Source organism: Stenella coeruleoalba (genome assembly GCF_951394435.1).
Source record: "Stenella coeruleoalba genome assembly, chromosome: 4".
Classification (NCBI taxonomy): domain Eukaryota; kingdom Metazoa; phylum Chordata; class Mammalia; order Artiodactyla; family Delphinidae; genus Stenella; species Stenella coeruleoalba.
The window spans coordinates 127,800,355-127,822,763 of NC_137149.1; the positions used below are offsets into that span (position 1 = coordinate 127,800,355).

Consider the following 22,409-nt stretch of genomic DNA (forward strand, 5'->3'; position numbering starts at 1 on the left):
ATAAGATTATGTAGTTTTCTTTCTGCTAAGAATAGACAAACGACTTTTAAAAAGTCAATTGACTCTCCATTCTCCATGTTCTACAGTTTGATAATTGATCCTGCCTGTCTCTCAAGGGTATTTAAATGCCCTATTTTTATTTATTTATTTATTTATTTATTTATTTAACATCTTTATTGAAGTATAATTGCTTTACAATGTTGTGTTAGTTTCTGCTGTATAACAGAGTGAATCAGCTATATGTATATATATATCCCCATATCCCCTCCCTCTTGTGTCTCCCTCCCACCCTCCCTATCCCACCCCTCTATGTGGTCACAAAGCACTGAGCCCTGATCTCCCTGAAGGCGCTATTTTTAAATTTCAGATTGCATTTTAGTGGCTGAGAAGTTAACATGACTAGCATAACATAAAATGTGAATATATAGTAAATGTCCATTAGATTTGCATATTTCTTCACTTCTGGCATATGGAAAGCAAAGCCGTTTTTAAGGTATACGTGAGAAACCTGGTGTCACGAGGAAGAAAATCAGTGCTGCTGTTAACAGTTGAATTCTAAAGAGTAAGATAGATGAGGTGAGGAGTTAACACAAGGTATTTTGGACTAAAAAAAATGAACAGGACCAGAGCTGAAGCTGGAGAAGAGAAGCATCCTGTACCCAAGCAAACATTAGGAACCAGTTCACTAGAATTTTTTGTTTTTGCTGCTGAAAGGTTTAATCTGAGTTACTATTAATAAAGAAAATGGGAGAAGGGAAGAAGCTCCCATGGAAATGGTCGGATGCCTTTCTTTTTATAACTCCCCCAGCTGCTTTGGGAATTCTTGGATCCTTAGAGAGACTTTTTTTTTCCTGCATTTTTTCCCAGGAAGCAGCAGACAGAGCATTAATCAGAGTTAATGCCTGAGTTACAGGCATCATCCTTGGGAGGTCTTCGGAGGCCAAACTTCTAGTGGGATTTCAGGGGAGCGGTTGCCATAGGTGTGGTTGCTCCCTAGAGAATTTATCCATTGTGTATTAAAATGCAGCTCACCAACAGCCTCAATGCAGTATGCATTCAAAAACAGAACAAAACCAAACAAAAAACAGTGAATTTAGTACCTGTAAAAACCACAAGATCATGCAGTTATGCTGTGGAATTTTAGAGTGTATATGTACAAATCCTTTTCTCTTATATATGAGAACTTTATTGTAATGTAACATCATATATCTCTATATATTTTAACTAAATGTACTACTATTTTCCAGCCTTCTTGATTTGTACAAAAACGTTTGAAAACTAAAAGATGGAGAGGAAAGATTTGGTCATTTCACAACCTCTCCTCCATTTTGAAAGAATACATTCTTTCGGTCTTGGTTTGTCAAACCTTAATGTACTCAGGGATCACCTGAGGACCTTGTGAAATGCAGATTCTAATTTACAGTCCGGGCAGGACCTGAGATTCTGCATTTCTAACAAGCTCCTAAAGGATCCCAATGGTGCTGACCCAACAGCCTGGCTTTGTGCAGCAGGAACACAGGGAACAAAGGTGTGGCCCCAGCTGATCCAATCAGACAGGATGCTCAGGAGGCACCCGAGATGGTCCCCATAATCTGTCTCCGTGTTTCAAAGTTTTCATTGTGGCTACTTGTCTGCGATTTTATAAGTTTTTTAAGGAAAAATGAAACATTGGGCCTAGGCCTAATTTTGTTCTGAGCTAATTGTGAGACCAGGGAGATGTTGATCAAAGGCGACCCACTTCCACGTATAAGATGAAGTTCTGGGGATGTAATGCACAGCATGGTGACTATAATTAACACTACCCTCTCGCGTACTTGAAAGTTGCTAAGAGTTGATCTGAAGTGCTCTCTCCACACTCAAAAAAGGTAACCAAAATGAGGTGACGGATGTGTTAATTAGCCCGAGTGCAGTAATCATTTCACAGTATATATCAAATCATCACATTGTATACTTTAAATATGTATAATTTTTATTGGTCAATTATACCTCAGTAAAGCTGGAAAAATTAAAAATTTTTTTATTTTGCAAAATACTTTTTCAAGTTGCTGGATTAAATTATTTTTAATGTCTTTTCTAACCCCAAGACCCCTTAGCTCATAAATGATAGAACACTCTGAAGTGGGTTTCTGTGATGACAGATACGATCTGCCGTTTTTTCTATTTCTTAAATTTCCTCACTGTAAGTGTTCTTCTTTTTCTCCTTTAATAAGGTTTCCTATTCATTTCTCAAGGACGTTGAGAAATATTTCTCTTTTGCTTTAAGAATAGCATTTAATACTCTTCTGTTCCGAGCTCTTTTTATGAATATTGATATGCCTATGAAGGCTACTAATCTATTATTACAAAACCTGTACTAAGTGTCCAGCCATATTTACCTGCCTTTTTATTTTAAAGAAAGTGAAAAAAGAGCCAAAAACAATGTCTCATGGTGCTGTAAATGTCTTTTTTTTAAAATATAAAATTGTCTGAAGTCCCTGAAACATGATAATGTAAGTACAAACTGTCATATTGTATACCTTGGTTTGGAATAAGCTGTGAAATAAAACTTGTGCGAAACAGCTATTCTAAACTTTAGATTTTCTTAAGGAGGCAAAATTATTGGCATGGTTAATTCCCTTAAAGAAATTTTTGCTTGCTTAATTGAAACAACTGTTAAAAATTCCTTAATGGAAGATTTTCCTAAGAGTTTAGACTCTAATAAAAGTCCTAGATATGAATAAGCCTGTTTATGGACTAGGACACATACTGACAACCTTAGGTTTTTCTCCCAACTTTGTGGTACATTTCAGTAAAAATACTTTCCTAAATAGTAATACATAACATGGTCTGTGGCCTGTAAAGTTTACAATCAGAGGTTCTAAAGATAGAGAACATTTTGTAGCATCCCAATACTAGCTACCAGGGCACTTAAAACTGACCCTGGAGCCCAGATATGTCATGAGACCGATTCTGGTCAGCCAGATTCTTTGTGTGTTTCTGCATCTTTCCCATGGCCAAAGTTTCCATTGATTTTAAGAGAATTTCTCAGCAGCTACTGGGAATCTGATTGAATAGATAGAACTGGTCACCTCTTAGCCAGATATTTGCGTTCCCCTGAGTTTAAACTTGATTAAAATCATTGGTTTCTCAGACATAGAAAACAAATTTATGGTTACCAAAGGGGAAAGGAGGGGGAGGGATAAATTAGGAGGTTGGGATTAACAGATACACACTACTACATAAAAAATATGAAACAACAAGGACCTATGGTATCACGCAGGGAACTATACTCAGTATTTTGTAATAACCTAGAAGAAAATAATCTGAAAACAAATATATATATATATATATATATAGAGAGAGAGAGAGAGAGAGAGAGAGAGAGAGAGAGAGAGAGAGAGCTGAATCACTGTGCTGTACACCTGAAACTAACACGACATTGTAAATCAACTATACTTCAATTAAAAAAAAAGAAAAAAATTGTTGGCTTCTGAGATATGGTTTTATTCTCTGTGATATGAGACTAAGGATGATTTTACTTTCAAATTATTAATGGTAATATAGTGGTTATTACACGCAGTTCTTCCTGGAATAGATGCCTGAGCAGGCTGTAGTCAGGCTCACGGCACACTGAGATCTCAGGTGACCTGGATTCAAGCACCTCTGCTGTGCTGACTTCTCTGCCATGACCCCACGGTGGGGTGCCGGAGCCTGCTTCCGTCAGCCCCAGAGAACTGATCGTCCACACCTCTTCCCAACTACACGATCAGTTATCCTGAGTGGTAGCTTGTAGCGGGCCAGGGTGAGAGTATTTTCACCACCGAAATTGGCACTCTCTATAAGTCATAGCTTCTCCTCCCATCCCCAGCCTCTGAGAACCAGTTGTTAGACCTTCAGTGGCACCCCACTGCTCTTAAAGGCAGAATGCTATCCAGTATGACTAAAGTCCCTGAATTTCCTTACCTGTGGTCTCATCCAGTGCCAAGAAGGAGCACCCTTATCTGAGAATGTTTGCAAGTTTCTTCCTGACAGTATCAAAGGAAAATTCACTTTAAGAAATAGGAAAGGTGAAAGCACAACTTTTGATAAAAAGAATTTATGAAAATGCCCCTTGTTGTCCCTGTGAGTGGACTTAGCTTAGTGCTCTTAGTTTTAAACGGTTCTCTCTTAAGTGCCTGAACTCATTAGCTCCAATTAGCCTGCCTCTCTACACGCTGAGGCAGCAAGAATACCAAGTGTAAACTCATCTTAAGCACAAACGTGCATTATAAATGGCGGAAACACTCCAGCTGTTTGAGTTTTCAGCGTTAAGATTCTAGGTTTTAAATGTCTCCTTGAGACAGTAAGTTCCTTAGACATCTGAGAAGATATATTTTAAAAGCTCTGAATGGTTTGAAGGGATAGGAATACTTTGGCCTTTGTTGAATAGTTATAGTTTTAATCAAATTGCTTTACTGAATGCAAGTGTGTGTGCATACGGATGTGTGTGTCTTTGGTTAAAACAGACAGAAAAACTGATTAGAAAATGAAAGAGCCATCTCACAGGCAGCTCCAGTGCAGACGAAGAATGTTCCACAGCTTTAACTTAAAAAATCCAGAGTTGGATTTCCAAGGTGTATTTTTTTTATTTTTTACTTTATATTAAAGTATAGTTGATTTAAAATGTTGTGTTAGTTTCAGGTGTGCAGCAAAGTGATTCAGTTATACCGATATCTATTCAGATATCTATTCTTTTTCAGATTTTTTTCCCATTTAGGTTATTACAAAATATTGAGTAGAGTTCCCTGTGCTATACAGTAGGTCCTTGTTGATTATCTGTTTTATATATAGTAGTGTGTCTATGTTAATCCTAAACTCCTCCAAGGTGTATTTTAAGTCAGGCCCTATGATGTGCAAAATCGTGCGTATGTGGAAAGATGCTTTTCAGAAGTCCTGTTAATAGGTATCTTGTGCTGGAAAGAAGGGGTTTGGTTTCAAAATTAAAGGTGCTGTTCTTCCTTTTTATGATCTGTCCATCCATCATTATTTGCTGTTCATGGGTCTTTGAATCATTGCTTGCTGACATGGTTCAAATGCAAAGATGAAACAATGAAGATATTCTCTAAATTCTACTGTCACAGGTACCTGCCAGGAGCGCTGAATCCATTAATAAACAATCCTATTCATAGGGGTTTCTTTAGTAATTATAATTCTGTTATCACTCAGTTTGTTTATAATTTTTTTTTCAGGGAATTGAGGTCCTTCGCGCTTTTAAGGTAGCATGCTTCTTCTGAAGATTCTTCTATTTCAAGAGCTGTGCTTTTCTTTAATATCCATAATGTAAATAGGATGTAAATAGTACATTTATTGTTTAGTACTAAATGTATTTCAATAATTATCCATCCACAAATATTCTTATGATAGTTGAGCATTATTATCCTCAGAGATTAATGTAATTACACATATAGGAAATTTATATACTAACTTTATTTCTCTGTCAGTATCAAAGTGCTTTCTGTAAATATTCAGAAATGAATTAAATGACTCAAGGCAGCCTAATGATTATCCTTCTAAAGCCTAAATACCTAGCTTGAGCCTGACACTAGAAAAGTAAAGTGATGGTAATAAAACTCTAATTTGCAAATGACTCCTAATTGTTCACCCTTTCCACTCTTGACCTTCTGCAGTCTGTCCTCCGTATAGAATCAGAGTAGTATTTTTAAAGCATGAAAAAGATCACATCACTTCTTGGCTCAAAACCCTGATTGAGTTTCCCATTGTAATTAGAATGAGGACTCTACTCTCCCAGAGCCCTCCCCTCCTTTGAATCTACCTCCCTCTTCTTTCTTCCTCCTTCAGCTACTTTTTTCAGACACTGTGACCTCAGGGCCTTTGCACTTGATGTTGCTTTGGCCTGCAACACTGTTCCCCCTTATTTTCCTCTGAACTGGCTTCTCTTCTTTAGCAGGTCTTAATCAAAGTCATCTGCTCAGAGAAATTCACCCTCACCATTATATGTAAAATACCCCCATCCAATTAACACTTTATTCCATTACCTTATTTTACTTCCATGCATACTTACTAATTTACCCATTTTGATATTTTCCATCTCTTCTTGTTGCTAGAATGTAAGTCTATGAAGTGATTATTCCTTGTTCACAACCATGTCCCTCATACTTAGAATGACAGAAGATCAATATAGGCAAAGGCATCAGGGAGATGGGAGAAACGCAAATTAAAGGAACCCTAGGGATTCAGATCAGCTGGATTAGTGGGTTCATGTAGTAAACATCACATCCATCTCTGAAAGAGATTACAGCAAAAATCTTGTTAAGGATGGTAAGATTGTGAAATAGACAATGTGAAACACAAGTCTCAGATGTTGAGGAAGAAGCAGTATTTCTCAAACCTTTGGTCTCAGGATTCTTTTACATTCTTAAATGCTATCTCAAATCCCAAAGGGCTTCTGTTTATGTAGGTTTTAATGATCATGGATGTTTACATTAGAAATGAAACTCAGAAATTTTAAAAGTATTTATTTATTCACTTACAATTGCAAATAATAAACCCATTATATGTTAACATACATACTACATGCTTTTGAAAATAAATTGTATTTTGGAAAACTAAAAAAATATACTGAGGGAGTGATTGTTTTACATGTGTGTAAGTCTCTTTACTGTGTGATTAATAGGGGAGAACTGCATTGTCATGCCTCAGTCTGTAGGCAAATCACAATTCTTGCAGCATCTGGAGAACTCAACTGTACATTTGTGAAAGAATGAGAGTAAAAAGTAAAATACTGTCTTAGAATTATTAGGAAAATGGTGTTGACCTTGCAGATCCCCTGACTGGACCCCATTAGAGAACTGCTGATCTGGGGTTTGAGTAAGACCTAAACTGCAGGCATTTCGTGTCCCAGCTGCTACTCACATGTCACAGGATTCAGTATGCACCTGGTCTGTTAAAGTATGAGGTGACCTCAACTTAATGAGATCGTATCCCCAATTTTGGAAATCAATCTTCAGAAACGTTAAATACATTTTTCTATACAGGCAGGGTTCTTCATCAGTATTACCTTCCTAGGAAGAGCTCACAGCATTCAGTTTAACGCCTTTGCTCTTTTAAGACAACACTGAGTGCGTCCTGCAGTAGACCCTGGCCACTGCATGATAACGTTTCTTTGAGAAGAGCCATCCTTGGTTCCTGTTTGAGACGCCACAGTCACATTTCCCCCTGCGGGGAAACTGCGAACTTTGTTTCAATTTGCCCACATTGTCTTCAGTCCACTGTAGTGGAAGTGTACTATCCTTTCAGCCCGAGCTGCAGGCAACACGACAACAGCAGTGTTGAAAGCATTGGTTTGGGAATACAGAAGATTCCGGCCGAGGCGTTGGCTTTTTGACATACTAGCCACGTAACCTGGGAAGAAAGTTACTTATCTTGACGTTTTGTTTTCAGGCAGGTTGAAAGGTACTGAAAGTGTGAGCCTCAGTTTTCTCATAAGGTTGCTTTGAAGAGTAAATGAGAAGAGAGAGCAGTGAAAACTCTGAGTGATTAGAAACGGGTTATTTAAAGGAGTGTAAATAATGCCTCCGAATTTTTAAAGCTTCTCCAGGTGGTTCTCAAGTGCAGCCAGTGGCCAGACCCAATGATGGAATAAATTATTAGATACTTTGGTGGAATTCCATAGAGAAAGAAACTAGGGTGATGATAGAATGGAGCTGCTGAATTATCCCAGTTTTGCCTGAAGACGAACACAGCACTTCATCGGATAGCTACATCAAAAGCCTTTCCTCTGTGCCGGTATACACCATTATATTCCAATTTGTCAAAAAATATGCTTTGTGGGTTGATTATATAAATCAATTGATCTTTACCCAGGGCTTGGTGATCTTCTTTTGACTGGGGTTACAAAAGCCTGGGTTGTAAATGATCTCTTAAAATACTAAGTGATATGGCAATAATTTTATTTTAAAGCTACCTAGAAATTATTTAGCCTTATAGTGCTGGGACTAATGACTTTCACTGAGCAACAGAGTAATAGACATGTGCTTGTATAGATATCACTGTTCTCTGTCTAAAGGCTCGTTCATTAACTCATGACTGTGGTCTTAACTGGAGGCTGTTAATACCTTAAGGATGGTGGTTTTGAGTCTGGCAACGTGATAAACTGTGTCTGTTTCTATTCCCTGAGGCCAATAGATTTTTGGTCTTTAAAACTCATTAAGCAGCCCTAGGGAAGACAATTAAAGCCACCACGAGCAGGGGCTCAGAAAGGCACACCACCATGGAAGGGGTGCAGACTTTGAAAGCAGACCATTTCATGTCTGATCTGTAACTTGCTATTGAAGTGAGCAAATTACTCCAGTTTTCTGAAACTGAGTTCTCTCATCTGTAAAATGGGCCAAACAAGAATAATACAACACAGAACTATAGGAATTGAGTGAGATAATACAAGTAAAAAAAATTAATGCACGTGCCTCTGAAATAATTAACCCATAGGTGAAGGAAGTATAGTTATTTCCTTTGATTCCATTATCCTTATTTATCAATTATAAGTTTGTATTATTTCTTTCTAGGGTAGCACATATTCAACCCAGGTCTAGTGCTGGGATCAAGAGATCAGTTCCCATTGACTCTCTTTCCATTTTTCAGAATGATGGTACAGTTATTTTTGTATATTGGAGTTGTGGAGAAATAGAGGAAGCGGAATGAAAGCAGTAGTGGAGGTTTAACCTGACCAAAAATCTATTAATATGGATACATGATATTTGAGTCGAATGCTCTGTGTATTGAAATGTTAATAATATTCTCATGTGAGGCTTTGGAAGTCAGCAGGAATAGAATTCTCAACTTATAATGAGCAGCTGTTTAGCAAATTATTAGTTAATGTCTTCAGTGCCTCTAAAACACATTTTTAGATTCTGTTTCTGCAGTGCAGAGAAGTCCTTTATTCTTTACCTCAGTTTTAAAAATAGCTAAATATCTATTAACACTGAAAAAAGTTTTGTTTTTAAATTGTACAGCTCTTTGGAGGTTTGTCCTATTTGTTTTAGGTAAGTGCCCAGGACAAGACTTGACTCTGAGATGCAGTGTAAGATACCTGATGGGGTCTGACCAGTGCTGCCTTTCCCAGGCTAGTGTCCCTTTCAGGAGGCTCCAGAGGTAAAGAGTATGAAAGGCAGAAGAGTTTATGCTCAGAACAGAGGTAGAGAGACCTCTTTGACTTCATGAAAACTAGACCTCAGTTTTAGCATCTCTTATTTTCAGTCGAGCCTGTATCTTTCAGTGACTCTCTTGGAAAGGGAAATGGAATAAAATGTGGGTAATGGCAGGGATAACCAGAGTTACGTGAGTCTGGAGCACATTTGCTGTCACCATTAACTTAAAGAACCACATGACACCTATATGACCGGTAGAAGTTAGCATAATGGTGTATTCATATAGTGAAATTAATAGCCTTAAAAGGCCACCAATTAAACATAAAGGGACCGATGTGACCAGAGGGCTGTGGTGTGACCACCATTGCCTTAGAGAAATGGAAAACTCCTACGGTTAGATGCATCTAAACTAAGAGTGCTTACACTTTTCTTAATGTTATCTCATTTGGCTTGGGAATCTCTAGAATGTTCTTGTGTATATCATTTGCATAATATGTTTTGACATGTGAAAGGTGATCACGTTTACGTGGTAAAGATTAAGATAGCACATCACACTCAATAATTATTGGATTATTTTTAGTTAGTGCTCAGGCTTCAGGGTTAACTCTGCTTTTATGAAGAGAACTACCTGTAGTTATCCATTTGTAACTGGTGTATCGAAGACTTAACAGACAGCCCAACATGTAATGACATCTTTTGCCCTCTCCGATCATATTTAGCTACTACATTCTGTTGAGTATCATTGTTCACCTCTTAATCACGTTTGGAAGATCCCTTAGCTTCGCGATAACTTTCAGATATTACAAAGGTTAGTTTGGGTAGGATGTGGCAGTTGAAACAAACAATGCTCGCTCTGACGCCACCTAGAAACAAGCCGAACGTGTTATAAAAATCACGTTTGGAAACATCATCAAGCTGTGACAGTAATAACAACATGCGAAATTAAAATTCCAGAGAAAGGAGGACGTTTCAGAGTGGAGCTGTCAGGAGCCTGTGGACTTTTCCTCTTCGGGCATTTGGTGATTCTGAGAGTAGGTTGAAGAACAGGCATTTGCCTGGACACGGGGCTGCTGCTCCTTAGAAGAAGAGAAAGTAGCAGAGCTTTCAGCCGTTGTGTTGGATGGACTGAGAAACTGAGACTTCAGGGACCTCAAATCAATGGGCACTTTTTCTCAGAAGAGAATCGCTGAATCCTGACCTTGACAGGAGGCGAAAGAACCAGGCCAAAAGCTTATATAAAGCAGAGTGAAACCTCCCACGGTTTCACAGTGTTTAGGAAACCAGGGAAAGGAACCAAAACCAGGCATGAGCCACAGCCCTAGAGGGAGTGTTGAATTGACAATGAGGGACTAAAAAGCCATCTCTCACCTGGGGGCGATTACGGATTCTCTCTGTAGCTAGAAGTCTGAGCATCTGTCTTTGCTAAACACAAGGTGGCAGCTGCCAGGCCCAGAACCCAGCAGAGATTCTGGTTTTCATGTGTAGCTGAAATGACAAACTTAGAGAACAGAAGGGACTCGAACTCACGGCTGGTCTGTCTCTAAAGACATTTGCCAGACGTTGAAGCTGAGGCCCAGTACAAAAGCGGTACACTGAGACATCTAAGGATCTCCAGCATCCTTTCAAGGACTGAGGAGCAAAGACCAGTTAGGCTGTCAGCTGAAAGTTACGGAAGGCCGTACCCTACAACACAGGTAGACTGAGTGGCTTAGTTTGCTAAGGCTGCTATGAAAAAGTGCCACAGACTGAGCGGCTTTAACAACAGAAATTTATTTTCTCACATTTCTGGACTCTGGAAGTCCAAGATCAAGGTGTCGGCAGGGATGAGGTCTTTTGAAGCTTCTCTCCTTGGCTTGCAGATGGCCACCCTCCTGCTGCCTCTTCACATGGTTATCCCTTTGTGTTTGCGCCCCTGGTGTCTCTTCCTCTTCTCGTCAAGTTACAGGTCCTATTGCATGAGTGCCCCATCCTAGTGGCCTCATTTTAACTTAATCACCCTGTCTCCAATGATAGTCACATTCCGAGGCACTGGTGCTTAGGGCTTCAACATAAGAATTTGGGACTGGGGAAGCTTGGGGTTGGGGGTAGAGGGAGTGTGGGATTGGGGGTAGACAGGTTGGGAAAGTGGAGATTCAGCCTACAACACCGAGTCTTACTAGAATTCCAGACTAGCTCTGTCCCAAGTCAATCCCTGACTTGATGACAAGAGCAACCCCTTCCCCATAACATGATGTAAAAAAGCATAACAAAGGAAAGACATGTCTGAAAGAAAATATTATCTGGAGCTCTACAGATGATTGACATTAAAAAAGTGACTAATTACCTTCATAACCAGAAGAATAAATCCCATTACTTATTTAAGCGTGTTTAGGTGCAAATGAATATCTACCATTCTCATCTGTGACCTGTTTCGCTCGTAAGTACTCTAGACCAGACCATAAACATGCGTGTGAATTACATGGGAACCTTGATGAAATGAAGACTCTGATTCAGTATGTCTGGAATGAGCCTGAGATTCTGCATTTCTATAACAAGCTTCTAGGGGACAGTCCTCAGACCATCCTCCTGACCAGCTTACAGCCCAGTAGGTGATGAGTGTGTACACTGGAGTTTACGAAAAATTGCCCAATAAAATAATATTTAAGATCACTTCCAGCTCTGACATTCTGTTAACTTTAAAAAAAATCTTTTCCAAAGGAAGACTTATTCTATCACTTGACCATTGCACAGTGCCTTTTTGTGAACTTGTATAGGATTTGGAATTTATGAGGCTCACACTCAAAAAAGCTCATTTCTTTTAGATCAGTAGTTCTGAAATTTGGCTACACATTGGAATCAAGTGGGGAGTGAGCACTGAAAAACACTGATGCTGGAACAGACCCTTCCCTCAGAGATTCTGATGTAATTATTCTAGAATGTGGCCTGGAAATTGGCATTAAAATTATGCCGGATGATTCCAATGTGTTGTCAAGATTAAGAACAACTGTTTAGGGTAGCACTTTTATTTGTTTATTTATTTTTACTAAAATAGTACTGGACCTGCTTTGACCACCCACCTCATTTACCAGGCCCGTTTCTGGTAAAAGTAAGTAAATGCTGGTCACAGCCCACCTGCAAAGGAAGTAGGATTTACCCACAGTTGATAGTTGAATAACTTTTTCTTAGGAATTTTTTATCATCTGAAGCTAGATAGTTGCTGCTCCTTATAGACTGGGCATGTGATTTCTACTTTGCCACAGAGTCTTCTACAATCCCTATTGTCTCTTACACCCAGTTCACTTCTTTCATTAATTTAACCTGCTTGGAGCCTTTGGGTGTGTGAGTTTGTAACACTATCTCTACCGTACTAATTAGTGAGATAGTAAATTAGAGACTAAACATGTTCAAGGAGAAATTTTAAATGTACTTCTCAGGCATATTTCAGATAAAAATTTCACATTGCGTAGGTAGTTTTTCTAGGTTAGCTCTAAGACCCCTTCCATCTCTAATATTCTGTGGTCTAAATTGTTGGCATTTGTGCATAGCTCATTTTCCCCATCCACAGTTGGAAAATCAATATCTGAGTGGCTGATAGGTTTTAGACAATTGAAAATGCTTAACAATTATTATTGCATATTTTGACTCTTAACCATGTTATTAGTATTGCCTATAGGAATACGATGTCTTCTTAATCTCTGAGATTGCCAGTGTTTATAATAGTGGCTGGGTCATAATAAATAGTTAATGCATGTTTGTTGACATTAGAATACTGAATTAGGATTTAATATGACCTATTTTGCTTCATTTCTTCATAGCCATAAACTGAATTCAAAATTTCATTTACAACCAATGGGAGGTCTGAGTTATGCTGGCCACTGAAACAAATGTAAACATCAAAATTCAGTGTCTCAGCACAATGGACGTTTAGCTCTTATTGTGGTGGACAGACTTCTAAGATGACCCCAAGGTACCACCCCATGTACATGTTTTACATAATCTGAAGATCTGAAGTGCAAGAAGGTTTGATGCAAACGAGATTCTTTATTGCTGGATTTGAAGATGGAGGAGGCCACACGGCAAGCAATGAGGGTCACCTCCAACAGTTTATAGCAGCGTCCAGCTGACAGCCGTCAAGATAACAGGGACCTCAGTGCTAGAGCTGCAAGGAACTGAGTTCTGCTAACAGCCTGCGGGAGCTGGCAGCTGACCTTTCCCTAGACAAGTTTTCAGATGAGGTTGCGGCCAGCTGCCACCTTGATTTGAGCCTTGCATGTAGGACTGGATGGGAGAGCCCGGCCATACCAGGCCTGGACTTCTGACATACAGACTGTGAACTAATAAGTGAATGTTGTTTTAAACAGCTAAGTTTGTTGTTATTTTTTACACAGCTAACTAGAAAGCTAACCAATCATTTGATAGCCTAATACTGGTAGTGATGGATGGTGGATGGCTTTCTTTTACGTCGTCATTTCTGGGACCAGGTGCAGCTCTGCAGTCACCTAAAGAGACAACGGAGAGGACATTCTAGATCCACTTCTGAAAAATCCAGTTTAGATGCGGCAAACATCACTTATATTTTATTGATAGGAACTAGTTACATGGTTATCTGTCAATACGAGGCATCCTAGGAAATACAATCCTGACTGAGCAGCTTCCTCTCCAAAAATTCATATTGTGCAAGAGGGCTAAACGTTTCTGTTGCAGCCAGATTTCCATGTGTTTGAATATTAAGGCAATTCTATATCTCATTCCAAGTGGAACAAGTAAATGTGATGATATTCTATATTTTAATTCGAGATACAGAAAGAATAAGAGTAATGCATTTATGAGAAAAAAGGGATGTGTTTCAATGACACATTCATTAGCAGAGATCTTATCAGATATGACAGTAGTCTGAGGAAAGAACCTGGGCTTTCTCCCTGCCCCGAGGTATTCCTCCACTATTGCCAACATCTTCCATTCCGCCTTCCAGGGGAAGGTTGCTCCTTCCTCACCTACCAGTGAGGTCCAGACCTGGACAACCTGCCGCACAGCATCATGGCAGCACGGCCTCCCTGTGGATCTGGCTACCCAACGGTATCCTAGCGCCACTCACCTATGAAAAGGACAGCAATCACCCTCCTCCCTGGCTCAGGGTAGCTGTGCCCAGCCTCTTTGTAGCAAGGGCGACTCTTTTAATAAGTTGTCCCCCATGGACTGGAGTGCTGTGTCCAGCCACTTCAGTGGTAGCCCAAGTAGCCTCTTGCTTGGAAACAAAGTTTATGAACTCATCTATAAGGATTTGATGAAAGAGTGTCACTCGCACTAGGCTACCTGATTTTCCTTTGATTGTTTCTTTTTTTTTTTTTTCAGGGTAAATTTAGTGCATAGAAGGTTGAGCTTATGAAGTTGATAGAGAAGGAAATGAATTTGTTTTACAGGAACCTTAAGAAATATTCAAGACGGAATATACAATTTTCTACATGACCTCTTCTAGTAATTGATCTTTCTTGCTTTATTTGATATCATAAAAATCCAGACAAAAGGATGTTCTAAGAACTCTAAATATGTAGTCAGGCAGACATTCTTATCTTCCAGGAAGGGACAGGAGACGGCGGGGGGGGGGGGGTGCGGTGAAGAAAAACAGGGAGAAGAACCGCTAATAAGACCAAAAAAGGGAAAATGAATGTCTAAGGAAGGCCAGTAAATCTCAGGAGGCATGACATTGCCGATGAACTGGAATATTCCAGATGCTACAGTAACAGCCATTGCTTCATCCCTTTCTCACCAAGAGGTCTCAGCTAAATCTGTCCAGGGTTTATTTATGGTTTTTTTTTCAGTGACGTATTCCTCCCTCTGGTCCTGTCTCCCTGTCTCTCTGCTTCCTCCTATCTTTCCTCTGTCATCTCTTCCCTCTCTCTTTTGTCTTCTTTCTTGTTTCCCCTCCCCCCCTCACTTCTTCTCTTCCTCCTTCCCTTTCTCTCTCACTTCCTCCCTCCTTCCCTCTCTGTGTTTAAGTACTGTTCTAAGTGCTGAAAAGATGTCATACTCGTGACAACTTGTGGCGTCTCTTATTAACCCCATGTTAAAGATAGCGGACGTAAGGGCAAAGGGCAACTGGCGTAAAGAGGTTAAATAATTCTTCCGATGTGAGTCTGGGCAGAGTGGGATGATTCAAGGGGCTCCGATCATGTCACTCCTCTACTTGAACACCTTGCTAGATTTCCTAGCAATTGCATACAGCTCCGATTCTATAACATGATAGATGGATCTCTACAACAAATGGCCCCCAGCCTCTCTCCCCAAACACAGTCGGCTTTTGTCACATCCCTAGAGGCCCCCATGTTATAGCATCATCAGACTACTCACTCTTTTCCAAACACAGATGGGCTTTTATGACTCCATGCTGCATGCCTGATACATAACGCCTTGCTTAGTTTGTCGCATCCTTCTTTACCTAAAACTCTTACGCATTGTTCAAAACCCAGACCACCTCTTTTGTGAAGCCTTTCCTGACACTTACAGGCTGAACTAGTTACTCTTCACTCTGAATGCAGACAGGAAAATGCTCACATTTCCATTATAGAATTTACAGCATTGTCCTGGATTATTTATACATTTGTCCTGCCCACCAGACTCTGAAGTCCTGAAGAGAAGGAATGGGACCTTATTCACTGGCAAACCCAGTGTTTGCCACCTAGTTTGTGTTCACTGTGAAGAGGGTTGTACGATAACGCAAGAAAAGCATCATTGATATGTAACCTATATGCTAAACATAAGTAGTACTGACCTTAAATATAAAGGTTTTAGAACTGTACATACATGCTGACTTAATCAAACATTTCCTATAAAAATTTGACTTTATACAATTTAAAATTGATTTATAATTTTGTCTTTCAGTTCCTCTAAATCAAGAGCTCTGCTAGTGATTTAATAAAATGTGACGTACATGTACTTTTCAAAAATACTTTTATTATGTAAAGTGAAATTCATTCTCTCTCTCCTTCACACACAAACACACGCACACACTGGATATGGCAAACCAGTCTGTGAATATCTTTAGACTTTTTCATAGTATACACCTTTGTGTTAAAAATCTTTTTTTCTATATAGTTTATTCATATTTATTTACCATTTAAGAAATAAATGTTATACTGATAAAATCAATTTAAATTTAGGAGTTTAATGACGGTGTTGCAGGAATTGTCACTATTATTCTACCTTTGTCCAACATTAGATTGCATTGTCTACACACACACACATGCACGCACACACACACACACACACACTATATGCAGTCCTACATATGTTTAACAGTTTCGGACTTCTTTCACTTTATTTCTAAATTCAAGCATATCCCTTTGGATGGTGTTATTTGGATGTCAAATATTTTCTTAAAATGATATATAAATATACCCATATATATTAGTGTATGAGTTGCATGTATGTGAATATTTATTCACTGTATATATAGTTCATTCTGGTATATATATGTATATAGTGTTATGTGTATGCACACACTATGTGTATAGTCCATATAAATAGATACATATATGTACATATATGCGCACACACATACTGTATTTATATATCCCTTTGGACGATATTATTTGGATGTCAAATATTTTCTTAAGGTGATATATAAATATACACATATATACATGTGTGTATTAGTTGCATGTATGTGAATATTCCCTATATATGTAGTTCATTCTGATATATATATATATGTATATATGTATATAGTGTGTGTGTATATACACACACTATGTATATAGTCTATACATGTATATATCCATATACTATATTTATATATCCTTTTGGGTAATGTTATTTGGATATCAAATATTTTCTTAAAATGATGTATAAATATACACATATATATGTGTGTGTATGAGTTGCATGTATGTGAATATTTATTCACTCTGTATATAATTTATTCACTATGTATATAATTTATTCTAGTATACATATGTATATATGTGTATAGTGTGTGTATATTACACATGCTATGTATATAGTCTATACACACACACACAGTATTTATATAGTCTATGTGTGTACACACACACACTATATGGTCCATTACAGCATGCTATATATTAATATATAGTTTCCAAGCTTCCTCATCCTTTGAGACCAGCTAATGATTTCCAGATAATGAGACTGAAGGGTACCTCTGAACATTCTGGACCAAAGAACGTTAATGCAGCTACCAACCTGGAAATGCTCTTGAACAGTGAGCTCTCTGTCATGAAATCCTGAGCTGAGCATGTTCTGTAAATTGTGTTTACTCTGTGGGGGTCTCTCCTGTCATTATTTTGTGTGACAAAATAATGGTGAACAATTTTGAGTCATAATGACTGACAAATTGTACAAGTGATAATGCTGGATCTGTCATAAAGAAACAAAGAAGTACGATTGCCCTTGCTGCACCTCCAAAGGGATTTTGTTAAAATGACCCCCTAAAATGTTGATCCATTATATGTTCCTGGGTTCCTCTCTCTCATCCCTCCCCGCAGCCCTCTGCTCTCCAGTTAAACACAGTGTTCTTGTATGTTGCTGTGTATTCATTTAACTTGTTTATCTCATCCTTACTTCAAATTTAGATATACTAGGTTTAGGTTTTATGTTTTCTTCCTGCTTTTACTAGCTTTTTCGTAAGTGAGAAAGATAATTGTGACTTCTTTTTATCGGAAACATCTTTTTTCTTAAATAGAGAATCATAGACTCGTAACTGTACATTAGGGTCAATATCCGTGGACAGGAAAGAGCACAGGTAGTTTGAAAGGTCTCCAGGTAATTCTAACGTACAGCCAGGGCTGAGGATCACCACCCACTAGAAGAAATATGTCTACTTATCATCTAAGGAGTTGATTTTTCACCAGGAATGCTTTTTAAACATATGAAAAGCTTCCCCAAATGACTATTTTACACTATTATCCTCTCCCACAATCAAGAATTAGTTTTCAAAGGAATCTAGATGATGGTATATCACAGTTTGGCCCAGAATTCTCAAGAGAGAGAGATATCCTAAAAGAGAATAAATGTTTATAAGCATTCATGGAATGACATTCTCTATGCCAACTCTGTCCCTTCCCTGGAATGTTGAATGAGCTTTGCTTTTTAAGGAGATTAAAAGTGATTCACCTAAAGCCCAGATATCTCTGTATTTGACAAGGAGTGATGGGATGAGCTCTGTCTACTTAAGAACCTCAGGAAATTCAGGAACTATAAAAAGATAGCATCGTTGTTGCCCACAGTGGATGTCATACACAGGTACCTTCAGTAATGATTAACCACAGAGTCTGAACTGATGCCAGATGAGGGAAAATGCAAACAGCACCTGTGTGAAGCTTCTGCACTGGTTTCTACTCCAAAGTCATACAGAAAATGTTTGTTTTTCTCCTTAGGTTAGAACAAGTGTCCTCCCTGAACATAAGGATCCCCCGCCAGAGGTTGGGGTAAGTGTTTCTTTTGTTTCCAAAAGGCACACACATCATTTCTAAGCTAATCATTTGGGTTTTCTCTGGCCTTCTGCCTTCTAGCTGACAAATAAAATTGAGTTAAATTAATAGAGTGTGACCTGCAAGGAGACACGGTCACATATTTGTGGAATTGCATGGACTTCATTCCTTGTCTCCTGAAAATCATCCTCAAGTGAATTCTTATTTAGTTCAGCTGGCTAGAGATGAGTCTAGGAATTGCCCTGCAGGTAACTGAGATGTGATTCGGAGCCAACATTCCAGGACCAACAGGAGGCTGGGAAATTGCAGGTGTGAGCTCGACCGCTTCCGCAAGGACGCAGAGGGCTGACTAGCCGTGGGACTGGGATGTTTTCTGCGTCCAGCCGCTTCAACACTGTAGGGCGGGTTGAAACAGAAGATGCCACCGAAGTGCAGCCCAGTGCTGGAAAATCCAGCTGAGGTTTTCCTGCTGCATCTGAGCCATTGCATCTCAAGCTTTTACAAGTTGGGAGAGCAAGAGAGTAACAGGTCATTTTGCTTGGACAAGTTTGCAGTAGGCAATGGAGGCTCCTGAAGAATAGTCCAGCAGGCTGGTCCCTGGGATCCTGCATTCAGAAAGGTGGAAAAAGTCCAGAAGTAAGTTGAGCCTAAGAGGCCCTGCCAACTGAAAGGCCTATTTGAAATTCCCTGAAATCCTACAGGCAGTTGGCAATCTTCTTCCGGTGGGTGTGGGGAGCCCTGTGCTAGGTAGCATTCATTTCCTCATTGGCAACAGCTGCCATCCCAACCTGCTAAGGGGACCCTCCAGAAAGCATGCCTTGCATTGGCTGAGAAGTGAGTCAGCCACCTCTGCATCTCTCAGCGTAGGGGAAGGAAAAGGGTACTTCGTGCTCTCTCATGCCGAACGCAGCCTTCTAGTTTCTTCCTGGAACAGGCTGAATAACTCTCTTTGACTTAAATGAATCTTCATGCTTTGTTTCCTGCCAGTCCCTTCAGCCTCTTGTGCTGCTCTCACTTCCACCGCCAGTCTTGGTGCCAAGACTACCTGGGCTGCTAGAGTTTCTCCCAAGGAACCAGCGAGTCCTCCCAGCCTCAGGCCTCTCTCCCTGCAGGACACATGCAGTCTCCTTGCCTGGCTGCCCAGTGGTGCTCTCTCCCAGCTCAGGACTCGGGTCACAGGCCTTTTGCCTACGACCACTCAGACGTCCTCCTTCAAACTAGAACCGCCAGTGCAAGCCGTCCTCACACCCTTTACAGTTCCTTCATATAATGTAAGGCCTTCTGAAATTTGTAACTCTTTTTTTAAATTAAAAAAAAAAAATCTATAGTGCTTTACAATTTTCAAATGTTTCACACACATGATTTCATATAATCCCATAATAACCCTTTTCCCCCCACCCCTATTTTGCTCCTCCCCCTTCCCTCTCCCCACTGATAACCACTAGTTTGTTCACTGTATCTGTGGGTCTGCTTCTTATTTTATTTATTCACTAGTTTGTTGTGTTTTTACATTTCACATGTTAAGTGATACCATACAGTATTTGTCTTTCTTTGTCTGACTTATTTCACTTAGCATAATGCCCTCCAAGTCCATCCATGTTGCTGCAAATGGCAAAAAAAAAAAGAATGAACTCTATAACTCTTAATAAGTTAATCATTTTTTTTAAAAAATTCCCATTTACTTTTTGAGGTTCAAGAAAGATGAGCTGGTTTAATTATTTTCCTCCAACTGCTCACTCCCACATTTCTCTGTGTTAAATCCTCCTTGCTTGAGATTTTAATGACATCTTGGCCTAATTGTATGAATTTCCCCCCTATTTTTTCTCTCACTCAAGTTCTTGGAATGGAATGCATCTTATTCATTTTAAAACTTGAGTCTCTTCTCTGATTTTAAATTATTCTCTTCCACCCTCTCCTCCACCATTTCCTGCTACAGGCTGTAGACAACTCTGCGCTTCTAGCAACTTGTGTTGGGGGGAGGGGGAATGCTCCATCCTCACACATTCTCCCCTTTCCTCCTCTCATTGCTCAGTTACTCAGGAGAAAGGAAAGGGGAGAGGTTCCTTCTGTGCTTGCCCACCATGAGGTGTGGTGCCCTTTATGCTGGTTTTTATGCTTCTCAGCATAATGCTGCCCGAGTTCTCTTTGTGGCAGAGTGAAATGCTGGCTCTCCTGTGAGCACAAATATAGGTATTTCTGGAGGCCTTGGAGGCCCCTTCCCATTGTATACTTTCCCATCGTGGGGGATCTGGTTCTGGCTGAACCATGTCTCTTCTGACCGTTTCTATGAGCCCCAGCAGCATCGGGTACTAGATAATCAATGATTCCCAAAGGAGACACGATCACCGGTTCCCAACACAGCAGAGGTAGAGATGGTTTGGACACCTTCAAGCTTCATAAGTCATGTTTTGGGCCCATACTCCGATGACTTTGGTTTTGGCGTTGGAGATCAAGATGTCTTCCTGAGGGTAATGAAGAGAGAGATCTGCTTCATTTCCTAAATTGTATCCTCCCCAAGTTCTGACCTCTCTCTTCCAGCACTACCTTTATATGAACTGGCTGTGTTGTGGTTACTAATAGACCAGTTTCTCTAAACTGGCTCCTTTTAGGCACTGTGATGAGGTTTTCTGAACTTATCATGTGGAACATTTGTTATCTTGTGTCCTCATCCTTGACAAAGACTCATCTATAATTCCTGGACCAAGAGAAACTTGTCAATGGGCATTCTCTGACATGCCTATTGTATCAGTTAGGAATGCATTCAGAAGCAAGTAACTGGATGAAGAGTAGGTAACAGACTTGTTCTTCTCATGTTAAGAAAAGTCATGGGGAAATTGCCCAAGTCTCCAGCTTCTCAAAAGGACTTAAAGCAACCAGTCTCTGTCCATTGTCCTGCTTCTCCTTTCTTAAAGTATTGTACAGTCTGACCATTACACCTCCAGGTATCACATTCCAAATTGAAAAGGTTCTGAGCATCTCATCCTGTTCCTTCAATTCTGGAAAGGAAAACTCAACTGGTATACAGTTGTTCCTCAATATCCTCAGGAGATTGGTTCCAGGATCCTCCTCGGATACCAAAAATCCATGGGTGCTCAAGTCCCTTACAGTTGGATTTGCATATCTGCGGGTTTTATCTCAGTGGTTCTGCACCCCAGGGAACAGAGGGCCAACTGTCCCACCACTTACATAATCACTGAGACGATCAGAGTCCCTGGGTAGAAGGGAATCGGGATACAATTCCCATTTAAACAAAATCAAGATGCTATTAGGAATGCAACTTGGGCAGAATGGGTATTATTTATTAGTAATGTCTCCATTCTCCTACTAGATGTTAAACTAGTATTTTGTTTAACAAAAGACTAGTTTATTTTGATTGCAAAGATCATGTATATTTTGTTTGCAAAGATCATGTGTATTTTGTTTACTTTAATAGCCCTAGCTCTGTGCCCAGAAATTAGCAAATCATGATATATGTATTGAATGCATTAGGAAGCATACCATGATTTTGGTTTGCCAGCCATCTTATATTTTTTTAGAAGCACCAGAATAAAAAGGGAGGGGGTGTCTAAAAATAATTGCAATAACATGGTAAGAATCGAGTACATTTTATGACACATCAGAAATCAATAAAATGGTAATTATATTACCAAACTAAATCTCAGGCATGATAAGAATGAGTCTAAATAAGAACAAGTCAGCATGCCTTGGCTTTTCTAACACCCTCAGAGCACATGATATTCTGGATAGAGAAAAATTGTCACGCCTTGAGCAGCTGTGAAGTACCGCTGATTAATATACATCTCATCACTCCTCCAAACTATTTTTTTGGACACTGAAAAAAATCCTTGAGAATTTAAGTTCT

The 22,409-nt window shown here is 39.5% G+C and overlaps 1 protein-coding gene across 9 annotated transcripts in view; it reads left to right on the forward strand.

The window, feature by feature from the left end:
* The window catches only part of INPP4B (inositol polyphosphate-4-phosphatase type II B), a 717,808-nt gene that overhangs the window by 446,858 nt on the left and 248,541 nt on the right, over positions 1-22,409 (forward strand). For all 9 annotated transcript variants that reach the window (XM_079920302.1, XM_079920301.1, XM_079920305.1 and 6 more), the window contains one exon: positions 18,494-18,544. In XM_079920302.1, coding sequence (XP_079776428.1) covers positions 18,494-18,544 — 51 coding nt within the window. The remainder of the gene's footprint in view (positions 1-18,493; positions 18,545-22,409) is intronic.